General features: G+C 46.6%; 1 protein-coding gene across 1 annotated transcript in view; it reads right to left on the bottom strand.

The window, feature by feature from the left end:
• The window catches only part of LOC120058514 (probable ubiquitin carboxyl-terminal hydrolase FAF-X), a 75,559-nt gene that overhangs the window by 1,788 nt on the left and 59,316 nt on the right, over nt 1-14,455 (bottom strand). Inside the window, exons 37-48 of the mRNA XM_039007227.1 lie at nt 12,854-13,057; nt 12,006-12,576; nt 10,745-10,868; nt 10,246-10,480; nt 9,864-9,993; nt 9,436-9,621; nt 9,070-9,290; nt 7,021-7,109; nt 6,576-6,732; nt 6,169-6,381; nt 3,600-3,713; nt 98-202 (exon numbers count right to left, since the gene is read on the bottom strand). Of these exons, the coding sequence (XP_038863155.1) occupies nt 98-202; nt 3,600-3,713; nt 6,169-6,381; nt 6,576-6,732; nt 7,021-7,109; nt 9,070-9,290; nt 9,436-9,621; nt 9,864-9,993; nt 10,246-10,480; nt 10,745-10,868; nt 12,006-12,576; nt 12,854-13,057 (2,349 nt within the window). The remainder of the gene's footprint in view (nt 1-97; nt 203-3,599; nt 3,714-6,168; nt 6,382-6,575; nt 6,733-7,020; nt 7,110-9,069; nt 9,291-9,435; nt 9,622-9,863; nt 9,994-10,245; nt 10,481-10,744; nt 10,869-12,005; nt 12,577-12,853; nt 13,058-14,455) is intronic.

The raw sequence follows: 14,455 nt of genomic DNA, 5'->3' as shown, positions 1-14,455 counted from the left end.
CAGCATGTCGGTCCTTCATTCGTTTAGAAGCCTCCGTTTACAGGGATAGTAAACAGTCACAGGATAATGCTGCCTCTACAGTATAGTGTCTATGTACCTGCTGAAACTGTGTGGTCGTCCCAGGAGATGAGTGTGGGTAGAGGGAGGTGTCCTCTGGAGGGGAGGTGTCCTGATCTTCAGAGGCTTCCTGGCCATCGGGCTCCTGGGAAATGAAGTCCAAGATTAGCACCATTTTCATTCCCAATGCATTTTTTTCAACCTAACATTTATAACCAACTCAAACCTACTGACCTAATAGCATACCAAAGTCTCTTAATATGAACATTAGCCTATTTTAACTGAATGAGATGGAAGCGAGTGACACGCTGTGTAGGAGTGTGACGGCCTTGGATGTTGTAATATCAACTGAGGGAGGTTTAAATATAAATTCAACTTTATTATGCGAGTGGGTATTATTCTCCACAGCGTGGTGGAAGACATACTGAGATCATGTTTCCATATACACTACATGACCAAAAGTATGGACAATGGACACCTGCTCGTCAAACATCTCATTCCAAAATCACGGGCATTAATATGGAGTTGGTCCCCCCTTTGCTGCTAGAACAGCCTCCACTCTTCCCTTGGGCGCAGTCAGCGTTCCAATTCATCCCAAAGGTGTTCGATGAGGTTGAGGTTAGGGCTCTGTGAAGGCCAGTCAATTTCTTCCACATTGAAAAACAAATTCTGTATGGACCTCGCTTTGTGCACGGGGGCATTGTCATGCTGAAACAGAAAAAGGCCTTCCCCAAACTGTTGCTACAAAGTTGGAAGCGCAGAATCGTCTAGGATGTCATTGTATGCTGTAGTGTTGAGTTCCCTTCACTGGAACTAAGGACCCAATCCCAAACCATGAAAAACATCCCCAGACCATTATTCCTCCTCCACCCAACTTTAGTTGGCACCAGCCATTTGGGCAGGTAGCGTTCGCTTGGCATCCGTCAAAACCAAAAAGTGATTAATCACTCCAGAGAACGCGTTTCCACTACTCCAGCCAACGCTTAAGCCAATGGCGGCGAGTTTTACACCACTCCAGCCGACGCTTGGCATTGCGCATGGTGATCTTAGGCTTGTGTGCGGCTGCTCGGCCATGGAAACCCATTTCATGAAGCTCCCGATGAACAGTTCTAGTGCTGACGTTGCTTCCAGAAGCAGTTTGGAACTTGGTAGTGAGTGTTGCAACCGAGGACAGACGATTTTTACGCACTTTAGCACTCGGCGGTCCCGTTCAGTGAGCTTGTGTGGCCTACCACTTCGCGGCTGAGCTTTTGTTGCTGCTAGACGTTTCCACTTCACAATAACAGCCTTTACAAATTAACATGGGCAGCTCTAGCAGGGCAGAAATTTGACGAACTGACTTGTTGGAAAGGTGGCATCCTATGTCGTTGAAGGTCACTGAGCTCTTCAGTAAGGCAATTCTTCTGCCAATAACTGTCTATAGAGGTTGCATGGCCGTTTGCTCGATTTTATACACCTGTCAGCAACGAGTGTGGCTGAAATAGCCAATTCCACTATTTTAAAGGGGTGTCCACATACTTTTGTATATATAGTGTAACATCTAAGGGACGGGGCCATATACTTTCTTAAAAGGTTGATATGGGCTAATTTGCTAGGGCTAATACTAGATGGAAATGCAGTTTTGCAGGGATTTCTACTTTGTGTGTTCAATCCATGATAGTTCCATGGCGGTTATGCCAGCGTTACCTTTTTAGACTGGCATCTTTGTGCTGGGACAACTGGCCGTGTGTCTGTATGAGTCGGTCTGCTCATAAAGACAGAGACTGACAACATCTAGAACACATTACAACATGTGACCAGACCAACTACAAGACAGCTTGTGTGTTAGATTCATGATAACACAAGCCTATCGTAAACCTACAATAACCTGTGGGTAAAGTAGGTGCTGCCTATTGTCAATTAACGTAGTGGTCCTAAGACATCTAGCTGTTCTTTCTCTCCAGATATTGTTAAATAATTGGTTTTACGGGTAGTTACAATTATAACTATTCAAGGTGATGTCTCCGATTGAAACGATCAATAACAAGACGTGACCTAGTCCTGTTGACTAGAAATATATTATGAACACATGCAATTTAAAATGGCTGACACACAAACCACAGGTTGCCCCTATATACCAACCTAGTGTCAACACAACAACATCACATGAACACACCAATAAGTACACTACACATAAAACACTAGGCAAGCACTTCATCATCCACTATTGCCATGGCTAAGAGTTTTAGATCAGTTCTGTTACCATAGTTTGAGTTTGCTTTGGGGAGGTGGAACAAACAGTTTTGATTGGATAAACAGGGTTAGGTTAAGGACCAACTGAACTAAAGGGAAGCCAGGAAGTCAGTGCTGCTTTAGGTAACCAATGGGACACGGCTACTGGAAAGAGGAAATGTCTGCTCGTGGTTTGCGGTTCAGTTGGATTTTTGTACATTTTTGGCGATGGTTCAACGTTAATATTGACATGTTGGATTTCGGTAGGGTTGACTCTATATTATGGAACATCATAGGGATCTTTAATTGTCTATACTAGAATGCCCTCAGCTCTATATCTGCTGCCAAGTAGGAACCTGGAGTTGACTGCTTTGTCAGTCACTGGATACAGAGATAGGATGAGTCTTCAGCGGGCTATATTCCCAAAGACCATGACGAGTAAAAAATTTGCGCCATCACCAACTGTCATCACCAAATCCCTATTGGGAGCAGAACGCAAACAGCCGAGCGGACATCTGACCATCCTGTCACTGCTATCTGTTATTGTCCAGCTCCTATGCTCCAGACTGTCAGTCTGTGTGTTGGTACTACTGCCCAGGCTATTCTCCCTGTGTCACTGTGCTAGTGAACAGACACCACTAACATAGTCCTGTATGGAACACCTAGAGAGGGGACAGACACCTCTAACATAGCCCTGTATGGAACACCTAGAGAGGGGACAGACACCTCTAACATAGCCCTGTATGGAACACCTAGAGAGGGGACATACACCACTAACATAGCCCTGTATGGAACACCTAGAGAGGGGGCAGACACCTCTAACATAGCCCTGTATGGAACACCTAGAGAGGGGACAGACACCACTAACATAGCCCTGTATGGAACACCTAGAGAGGGGACAGACACCTCTAACATAGCCCTGTATGGAACACCTAGAGAGGGGACAGACACCACTAACATAGCCCTGTATGGAACACCTAGAGAGGGGACAGACACCTCTAACATAGCCCTGTATGGAACACCTAGAGAGGGGACAGACACCACTAACATAGCCCTGTATGGAACACCTAGAGAGGGGACAGACCACTAACATAGCCCTGTATGGAACACCTAGAGAGGGGACAGACACCACTAACATAGCCCTGTATGGAACACCTAGAGAGGGGACAGACACCTCTAACATAGCCCTGTATGGAACACCTAGAGAGGGGACATACACCACTAACATAGCCCTGTATGGAACACCTAGAGAGGGGACAGACACCACTAACATAGCCCTGTATGGAACACCTAGAGAGGGGACAGAGTGGAGGAGGGTGCCAGGGGCTTACAGTGTGTTGCTGTGGTCCTGTCCCGTCCCCTGGCAAAAGCTGCTGTGGCGAGGACGATTTCCGCATGGCAGCGTCTTCTTCAGACATGGCCTCACCGGGCTTCGTTAAGTGACACTAGTTTGAAATGGCATAAAAGATATCATTGCATAACATATACAAGTGTCAATAGTTAACCTTTTATTTAACTAGGCAAGTCAGTTAAGAACAAATTCTTATTTACAATGACGGCCTACACTGGCCAAACCCTAACTAGGACGAAGCTGGGCCAATTGTGCGCCGCTCTATGGGAATAAACTATGCTTTCAGGTGGATTTCTTCTGGGTTTTTTGTTTTTAAGTAACGTTAGCATATATCATTTTTTATCATATTGCCATTCATGGTAAGGATTAATAAGGCTAAACATTGTAATGTACACTGAGCTTCAGCAAAGGAAACTAACAGAAATAAAGGAATCTAGAGGAAAATGTTAAATAATAATACATATCAACATGTTAGCTTAAAGTTTGTATACACTACAAGGCGTGTAAGCTGGAAATAACGTTTTCAAAAACTCAGAAAGCCCTACCTATAGAAATAAACACAAATTCTGAAGATTACAAAAATAACAAAGAAATCATATTCCAGCAGATAACAGCGTTCTAAAATAACTTTAGAGTTAGCTTGAAAATCTGGACTTGAGCTTTGAAAGCATTCAGTTCCAGGATATTTGATAGTATGACTACAACACTTAACGCAAAGAACTTGACACGCCAGAAGAGTGAAAAAACAGATGGTTAGCAGCAACGTGTTAACCATACATCACAAGGAAGAAAATAGTATAGTTTGTATTGCTGCATGAGATTCCATATAACCAACACTACTGTTTAACAAATTCATTAAAACTCAGCAAAAAAAGAAATGTTCCTTTATCAGACCCTGTCTTTCAAAGAGAATTCATAAAAATCCAAATAACTTCACAGATCTTCATTGTAAAGGGGTTAAACACTGTTTCCCATGCTTGTTCAATGAACCATAAACATGTACTTGTGGAACAGTCGTGAAGACACTAACAGCTTACAGACGGTAGGCAATTAAAGGTCATAGTTAAGAAAACGTAGGACACTAAAGAGGCCTTTCTACTGACTCTGAAAAACACAAAAAGAAAGATGCCCAGGGTCCCTGCTCATCTGTGTGAACGTGCCTTAGGCATGCTGCAAGGAGGCATGAGGACTGCAGATGTGGTCAGGGCAATAAATTGCAATGTCCGTACTGTGAGACGCCTAAGACTGCGCTACAGGGAGACAGGACGGACAGCTGATCGTCCTTGCAGTGGCAGACCACGTGTAACAACACCTACACAGGATCGGTACATCCGAACATCACAACTGCGGGACAGGTACAGGATGGCAACAACAACTGCCCGAGTTACACCTGGAATGCACAATCCCTCCATCAGTGATCAGACTGTCCGCAATAGGCTGAGAAGGGCTGGACGGAGTGCTTGAAGGCCTGTTGTAAGGCAGGTCCTCACCGGCAACGTCGCCTACGGGCACAAACCCACCGTCGCTGGACCAGACAGGACTGGCAAAAAGTGCTCTTCACTGATGAGTCGCGGTTTTGTCTCACCAAGGGTGATGGTCGGATTCGCGTTTATTGTCGAAGGAATGAGCGTTACACCGAGGCCTGTACTCTGGAGCGGGATCGATTTGGAGGTGGAGGGTCCGTCATGGTCTGGGGCGGTGTGTCACAGCATCATCGGACTGAGCTTGTTGTCATTGCAGGCAATCTCAACGCTGTGTGTTACAGGGAAGACATCCTCCTCCCTCATGTGGTACCCTTCCTGACATGACCCTCCAGCATGACATTGCCACCAGTCATACTGCTCATTCTGTGCGTGATTTCATTCCTGCAAGACAGGAATGTTAGTGTTCTGCCATGGCCAGCGAAAATCCCGGATCTCAATCCCATTGAGCATGTCTGGGACCTGTTGGATCGGAGGGTGGGCTAGGGCCATTCCCCCCAGAAATGTCCGGGAACTTGCAGGTGCCTTGGTGGAAGAGTGGTGTAACATCTCACAGCAAGAATTGGCAAATCTGCTGCAGTCCATGAGGAGGAGATGCACTGCAGTACTTAATGCAGCTGGTGGCCACACCAGATACTGACTGTTACTTTTTGACTCCCCCCCCTTTGTTCAGGGACACATTATTCAATTTATGTTAGTCACATGTTCAGTTTAGGTCTTAGTTGTTGAATCTTGTTATGTTCATACAAATATTTACACATGTTAAGTTTGCTGAAAATAAACGCAGTTGACAGTGAGAGGACGTTTCTTTTTTTGCTGAGTTTAGTATTACAGGCAAGTTCCTTGTTTCCACATTACCTTGACTCTGTAGGCAAAAACCACCAAGGTCAGAATGGTGCATCTCTCTAAAAAGACATTATCTGAGACTATCAATACTGACCTTTCATTACTTCAACTACCACCATTGAAGTCATGCATCCATGTTAGATACTATTGTATTACCTCTGGGTTGTATGCGTGTGTCGTATATTGCGTGTGTGTGCGCGCATCATTTGGTGCGAGTGTTACCTCCTCGGGGCAGAGTTCGCAGGCCTTGGCCAGGGTCATACGTGCAGAGTGCGAGCGCTCCAGGAAGTACCCGTTGGAGGTCTCGTTGCTCTGGACGGGTGGAGACCAGTTGTTGTAGGTGTACTGTGGGTTTCCTGTGTAGGGTCTCCTCTCCAGCTCATCCCCCAGCCACTCCACCGCCCAGGTCCACTTACGCTTCAGGTCCCCGTTACTCTACAGACAGAGAGATAGACACAATTTGTAAGAGCGCTTATGAATGACTTTTTCCCTTGCATTGCAATTAAGAATCCTGAAATGGGGATTTCAATTTTTTTATACTCAAACCACCGGCGGGCCAGATTTAGTCTGAGCCGGATTGGACTTGAGTTTGTCATGTGGTCTTGTACATAGTGTTGTCTCTGTTGTACCTGTAGGATCTGGTAGGCCACAGAGCAGCTGCTGAACAGGGCCACCATGCACTTGATACACTGGTAGGCCCGTTTCTGGTAGTGGTTCTTGGAGCGCTGAATGGTGTCAAACAGGCCGTCCCTGTCGTCTGGTATACCCTTCAACACGTTGTGGATCCTACACAGACACACAGGGAGAGAGGGAGGTCAGTTACACATCAGATAGAACAGAGATGATGTTGGCTCGCAAAATAGAAAATAAGCCAGAGGAAACACCAACCAGTGAAACTGGCCATATTCCAATTCCTAGAAGGCTACAGTGTGTGTCTGAAGAACCTGAAGAAGCTACTTCAAGTCTGATGAGTTTAAAATCAGATGTGTTGGCACTAGGTTGGGACAAAACCCTGCATCCAGTGTGTGATCTTTTCCAGACCAAAGACGTGATAATGTCCTGAGTGTGACGTACCTGTGTGTCTGCCAGGAGTCCTCGATGAGCAGGATCTGCAGCAGCAGGTCCAGGTAAGGCCTCAGCTCGTAGGTGTAGGAGTACGCCACCTGGAGGATAACAAAACACACATTATCAATAAGATCTAACACACAGAAATATGAAAAACACCACTTGGGAGGTAGAGGACGAGACCAAGGGCTTCTGAGATGTAGTGTTTTCTAGTGGTGTTGGCTGCCCACTGGGGTATATGGGCCTACGGTGGTTATTACCTGCCATAGCAACTCAATTGAGTATGTTGACGATTACTGGGGGTATGTTTATATATACACACAGTACTAGTCAAAAGTTTGGACACACCTACTCATTCCAGGGTTTTTGAGCCAATCAATTGTGTAATGACAAGGTAGGGGTGATATACCCTATTTGGTAAAAGACCAAGTCCACATTATGGGAACAGCTCAAATAAGCAAAGAGAAACGACAGTCCATCATAACTTTAAGACATGAAGGTCAATCAATTTCTTCAAGTGCAGTTGCAAAAAAACATATAACATAGCGCTATGATAAAATGGCTCTTATGAGGACTGCCACAGGAAAGGAAGACCTAGAGTTAATGTTACCTCTGCTGCAGAGGATAAGTTCCTTAGAGTTACCAGCCTCAGAAAATTCAGCCCAAATAAATGCTTCACAGAGTTCAAGTAACAGACACATCACAACATCAACTGTTCAGAGGAGCCTGCATGAATCAGGCCTTCATTGTCGAATTGCTGCAAAGAAACCACTACTAAAGGACACCAATAAGAAGAAGAGACTTGCTTGGGCCAAGAAACACGAGCAATGGGCATTAGATGGTGGAACTCTGTCCTTTAGTCTGGAATCCAAATTTGAGAGTTTTGGTTCCAACCAAAAAAGATCTTGTCACGGTATCTCTGCATTCCAATTGCCATCGATAAAGTGCAATTGTGTTCGTTGTCTGTAGCTTTGCCTGCCCATACCATAACTCCACCATGGGGCACTCTGTTCACATTGTTGACATCAGCAAACCACTCGCCCACATGACATCATACACGCTGTCTTCCATCTGTCTGGTACAGTTGAAACCAGGATTCATCTGTGAAGAGCACACTTCTCCAGTGTGCCAGTGGCCATTGAAGGGGAGCATTTGCCCACTGAAGTCAGTTACAACACCGAACTGCAGTCAGGTCAAGACCCTGGTGAGGACGACGAGCACCCAGATGAGCTTCCCTGAGAAGTTTGACAGTTTGTGCAGAAATGATTCTGTTTCATCAGCTGTCCAGGTGGCTGGTCTCAGACAATCCTGCATGTGAAGAAGCCGGATGTGGAGGTCCTGGGCTGGCGTGGTTACACGTGGTCTGCGTTTGTGAGGCCGGTTGGAGGTACTGCCAAATTTTCTAAAATGACATTGGAGGTGATATGGTAGAGAAACGAACATTCAATCTCTGGCAACAGCTCTGGTGGACATTCCTTCAGTCATTATGTCAATTGCACGCTCACTCAAAACTTGAGACATCTGTGGCATTGTGTTGTGTGACAAAACTGCACATTTTAAAGTGGCCTTTTATTGTCGCCAGCACAAGGTGCACCTGTGTCATGATCATGCTGTTTAAATCAACTTCTTGATATGCCACACCTGTCAGGTGGATGGATTATCTTGACAAAAGAGAAATGCTCACTAACAGGGATGTAAACAAATGTGCACAAAATTTGAGAGAAATAAGCTTTTGGTACGTAAGGAACATTTCTGGGATCTTTTATTTCAGCTCAGGAAACATGGGACCAACACTTCACATGTTGCGTTTATATTTTTGTTCAGTGTATATACAGGGTCAGTCAGTTCCAGTACCATATTGACAATGTGTAGGGATACTGGATCGATAGAGTTAGATATGTATAGGTGTGACTAGGCATCAGGACATGGTAAACAGTGTAGCAGCAGTGTATATAACGATTGTGTGTGTATAGAGTCAGTATAAATGTATGTGCATATTATGTGTGTGTGAGCAAATAATGGAGTGTGTGTGTGTGATTCAGCAGTTTAAACCCTTACCTGCCAGAGCAGCTCTGATAGTACAGTAGAGGAGAACTGGGGGTTTTCCCAGCAGCTGAAGCGCAGCAGCTTGACTGTCTCCTCTGAGTTGCTGCAGTCCTCGATAATCTTCTTCACATAGCTGGTCCTAACAAAAAGGATCTCTCCCACCAGCTGCTGCACAGGCATCACCGGGGTGGTCTGGTTGGCATCGCCGTACGGGTTAGGGAGAGGGGGGTTACCTGGAAGAGAGAGAGACAGAGAGAAAGAGATCACGGCCTTTTCTCAATTGCATACAATGAATACAACACAGCTGATACTGGTTTGTCTTTGTCCGTTAACCCTGAGAACCAGAGGTCACCACCTCTGACATCTGTGTGAACGCACCATTGATGGATGACTGCATGCGTGTGGCCACATCACAGCAGCGCACCAGCTGGGAGACCACGGTGTAGAGTTTCCCCAGCTCTGCATACTGGTACTTTATGGGAGGACCGGGTCCCTCGTCTAGAGCCACCAGCATGAAGGTAGCTGGGACACTCAGCTTCAACAACTGAGTCTTCTCTGCCAGCCCTAGAGAAGGGAAGGAGAGAGGGCAGGAGAGCGAGAGGGAGGGCGGGCGGGCGGGCGAGAGAGAGAGGGAGGGATGGCGAGAGGAAGAAAATGAGGCATGAAGAAAAATGAGGCATGAAGAGAAATGTGTCTGTCCATTGCTGCCCACTAAAGTGGAAGGAATTGCCAGTGAGCCATTCACTCTCTACCCATTAATCAAGGAGTTGTCAGAGTAGGTGTGCATGACAGGATGTTCTCCTTACCCAAATTGGCGTACATGACGAAGAGGTTGAAGTACTGCTGCAGGTGTCGGCCATGCTCGGACACCTCTCTCCTGAGGAGGTTCAACACAGCCCTCAACAGGTGGTCACTGAGACGCAGGTTATCACACGCCTGACCCAGACAGACAGAGAAGTTTAACACATACTCCACAAGACCAGAGTAAAAGTGCTTTGTATGGGTCATTCTCAGTATACATGAAACGGGGGAAACACTTGAAAACTGAAGCCGAAAATAAGACGATTGTCTTTTGATAATTCCAGGTAGTAGCTGCTCGGTTTCAAAACATTTCTCCCGTTTCATGCATACTAAACACCTCCCTGATAGGCCGTTTCTGTTTTAGGCCCAGGAGAACCAGTCATTCACCTGTGATTGGGTGGTGGCGCTGGCAGGGGATGCTGTGGGCGAGGGGCAGGGTCCGTCTTGAAGGGAGAAGTGTGCAATGAAGACGATGAGTTTGGCGAACGCGCCCCGGACCTCAGCGCTGGGGCACTCCAGCAGGTACTCGGAGAAGCGGTTGGCGTAGGCAAACAGGATGTTGTGTGCAAACCAGTAGCGTACATTCTTACTGTGTCTCAGCAGGATGCACAGCGCATCATACCTGGAGATGGAGAAAGAAACAGAGATACACCGTGGGTTAAGGACAGGGGTGTGAGATTCAGATGGAGAGAGAATGATGCAAGATAGAGTGGAGAGAAAGAGAGAGAGAGTGAGAGAAAGAGTGAGACTGTAGAGACAGGGATAGATGCAGACAGTTGTGAGAGGAGGAAAACAAAGAGAATAAGAAAACAGAAAGATGATTCACTCCACTCCATCTATGAACACAGGTCAAGGTTGAAAGGTCAGACAGATCGACAGAACTCACCAGTCACTGGCGGCCCCCCTCACTACTTTCTTGGTGTGGAAACCAGTGCTGAAGAGGAACCTAGCAGCCAGCTGAACACTAATCATAGCCATCTCCTCTGCATCGGGCAGTAGATGGTCTTGTCCTGATACAACATAAACATCGGTTCAGACTTCAGTCACAACTTAACGTCAGACTTCCGACTGGAACGTTTCAATAAAAACATTGGTCATAAAAAAAGAAGGTAGGAAAATAAATGTTTCCTCTGTGGATGCAAATGGTGAAGGATTATGAAGAAACCTGGAGCACGAGAGACTAGCCTATTATTGATCTTCACACAAGGAGTTATTTCAATTTCAGAGTTAATGTGTGAGTCAATCACTGGAGCAGAATCCTAAAATGTCACTGTTTAAATAGAGCCCTATGACCACATCTGCTGCTTACTCCTTAATAACAGGCTGAAATTGGAGACATTAACGATAAGAGTTGCCCGTTTGCACACAAGACACCAAAAAGAAACAAGTACCCCATACATACATAATTGATGAGCTGAAGCAGTTCATCCCAACCAAGTGCTTTTACACTGATGGCTAACCCTGCAGTAGTTAGTTAATTTGCCAGCTAGCCAGCCAGCCAGCCAGCCAGCCAGCCAGCCAGCCAGCCAGCCAGATAGAAGTATACTGTGGCCTGGCTGGCTGGCTGCATTAATAATGCATTGGCTCATATTAACTTCAGAAGTCAGAGGAAATTGCTGCAGTTTACCGTCAGCCAATGTAATGTTCAGCTCTGCCATCCTATACTCTCCCTCTCTATGCAACTCTCCAAGGGAGTGGTGAATCTGTATACATGTTACCAGTGGTAAGATTAAAAGGAGGGGGTATATTTATCTTATTAAATATTGAAAGGAATGAAAATATCAGCTATTAAAACATGGCAAAAGTCTTCTATCGTTATTACAGTGATAAAAAGCATTTTTATGGTACTACTGGGGCTACTGTAACAGGGCTGAGAGTTAGCTATACTAAGGAGTGAGGCTGGGCCTTTCACAGTGCACAAATGACAAAAGCAGATCACTGTGAAAGCAATCTCTCTTCTTGGGTTGTACACAATAGAAGGGCTCTACAGTGGAAAAATATCCACGTAGAGCCATGACTAGCAAGGGCCAAAACAAGAGGGAACAAAAGAGACAAACAGAACCTCAGTGTAGCATCAACAGCACCTGCCTTAAAAAGAGCTCTAGAAGGTATATTGAAGCCAGTGTGTGCGTGTGTGTTCCACGTACCTGGCGGAGGGTTTAAATAGACACTGTTACAGGTCAGAAGTTTCTTAACAAACTGGAAATACTCCAGGCTGTATTGCATACGGTTGTGCATGAACTGCACGTTCTGCTTGCGCACGCTGCACTCGATCACGTTGGGCATCTTGACCTGGTGCGACGGCTTGTTGTTGGACGAGGACGAGATGGTCAGCTCCTGGATGTACTTGACCAGCTCACTGTCCTTGTCCAGTGAGTCCATGCGTTCGTAGAAGAGGATGTAGGCATTCCACCAGCGCTTCTGACGCCGGTAGGACATCCTCTTCATCATGTGGTCAAACACCTCGCCCATGTACTCTCCTCCGAAGCACTGGTTCTTCATCTCCTCCTCGTCGTCCATCTTGCACTCGGTCACGTCGCCGTCGTCAAACTTGTACCAGCGGTTCCGCTCGCCGTCGGCCCCGCCCACGTTCCTCTGCGTGATGTAGGAGTAGTAGTGTCCGCCGCTGGCCTGGCCTGAGTGGACCAGAACCCCCACCAGGCGGTACTTGGAGCTGCCCGGGGGCTCTGGGTCAGAGGGCTCGTTCTGCTGGATCACCTGGTGGCAGGACACCATACGGATGATCAGTTTAGTATAGCGATAATTCAGTGCATTGCCATATCTGCATTTATCGCAATAATTGATGTTCCAGTGAACCACAATTGGTTAATATAAAAAGGGACAGTTTAAATGTGGTCCCATCTGAATTACATCAAATATTTCAGATATTTGAAATGAGAACAACCACTACGTCATTATGAACACATGAAAATGTATTCCATATTTCTACACCCAATAATGTAATAATCTGTGTGAACATCATGCCATCCTTAACCTGGTTCTCTGGGTTGACGTCGTCCCCCTCCAGCTTGGCCACCCCGGCTACAGTGTAGGGCTCCATGTCCAACTCCCTGGGGAACTCAAAGTAGTCGTTGAACTTAATGGCACACTCCCTCTCCCAGTCGTAGTCAAACCTCTTCAGCTGGATGGCCAGCACTGGAGGAAGCTTCTTGATCAGCAGACGCTTCACTGTGTCCACCTGGAGGGAGGAGGGGAAGAGGACCAACCTGTTACTGCTACTAGTCTTCTACCTATAGGGGGGAGGAAGAGGACCAACCTGTTACTGCTACTAGTCTTCTACCTATAGGGGGAGGAAGAGGACCAACCTGTTACTGCTACTAGTCTTCTACCTATAGGGGGAGGAAGAGGATCAACCTGTTACTGCTACTAGTCTTCTACCTATAGGGGGAGGAAGAGGACCAACCTGTTACTGCTACTAGTCTACCTATAGGGGGAGGAAGAGGATCAACCTGTTACTGCTACTAGTCTTCTACCTATAGGGGGAGGAAGAGGACCAACCTGTTACTGCTACTAGTCTTCTACCTATAGGGGGAGGAAGAGGACCAACCTGTTACTGCTACTAGTCTTCTACCTATAGGGGGAGGAAGAGGACCAACCTGTTACTGCTGCTAGCCTTCTACCTATAGGGGGAGGAAGAGGATCAACCTGTTACTGCTACTAGTCTTCTACCTATAGGGGGAGGAAGAGGACCAACCTGTTACTCCTACTAGTCTTCTACCTATAGGGGGAGGAAGAGGACCAACCTGTTACTGCTGCTAGCCTTCTACCTATAGGGGGAGGAAGAGGATCAACCTGTTACTGCTACTAGTCTTCTACCTATAGGGGGAGGAAGAGGACCAACCTGTTACTGCTGCTAGCCTTCTACCTATAGGGGGAGGAAGAGGATCAACCTGTTACTGCTACTAGTCTACCTATAGGGGGAGGAAGAGGACCAACCTGTTACTCCTACTAGTCTTCTACCTATAGGGGGAGGAAGAGGACCAACCTGTTACTGCTGCTAGCCTTCTACCTATAGGGGGAGGAAGAGGATCAACCTGTTACTGCTACTAGTCTTCTACCTATAGGGGGAGGAAGAGGACCAACCTGTTACTGCTGCTAGCCTTCTACCTATAGGGGGAGGAAGAGGACCAACCTGTTACTGCTACTAGTCTTCTACCTATAGGGGGTGGAAGAGGACCAACCTGTTACTGCTGCTAGTCTACCTATAGGGGGGGGGGGGGGGAAGAGGACCAACCTGTTACTGCTGCTAGTCTACCTATAGGGGGGGGGAAGAGGACCAACCTGTTACTGCTGCTAGTCTACCTATAGGGGGAGGAAGAGGATCAACCTGTTACTGCTACTAGTCTTCTACCTATAGGGGGAGGAAGAGGACCAACCTGTTTCTGCTACTAGTCTTCTACCTATAGGGGGAGGAAGAGGACCAACCTGTTTCTGCTGCTAGTCTACCTATAGGGGGAGGAAGAGGACCAACCTGTTTCTGCTACTAGTCTTCTACCTATAGGAGGAGGAAGAGGACCAACCTGTTACTGCTACTAGTCTACCTATAGGGGGAGGAAGAGGACCAACCTGTTACTGC

Source organism: Salvelinus namaycush, chromosome 13, assembly GCF_016432855.1.
Source record: "Salvelinus namaycush isolate Seneca chromosome 13, SaNama_1.0, whole genome shotgun sequence".
Lineage (NCBI taxonomy): Eukaryota > Metazoa > Chordata > Actinopteri > Salmoniformes > Salmonidae > Salvelinus > Salvelinus namaycush.
Note: the sequence above shows the minus strand (reverse complement) of the source record. Positions and strands in the feature narration are given on the sequence as shown.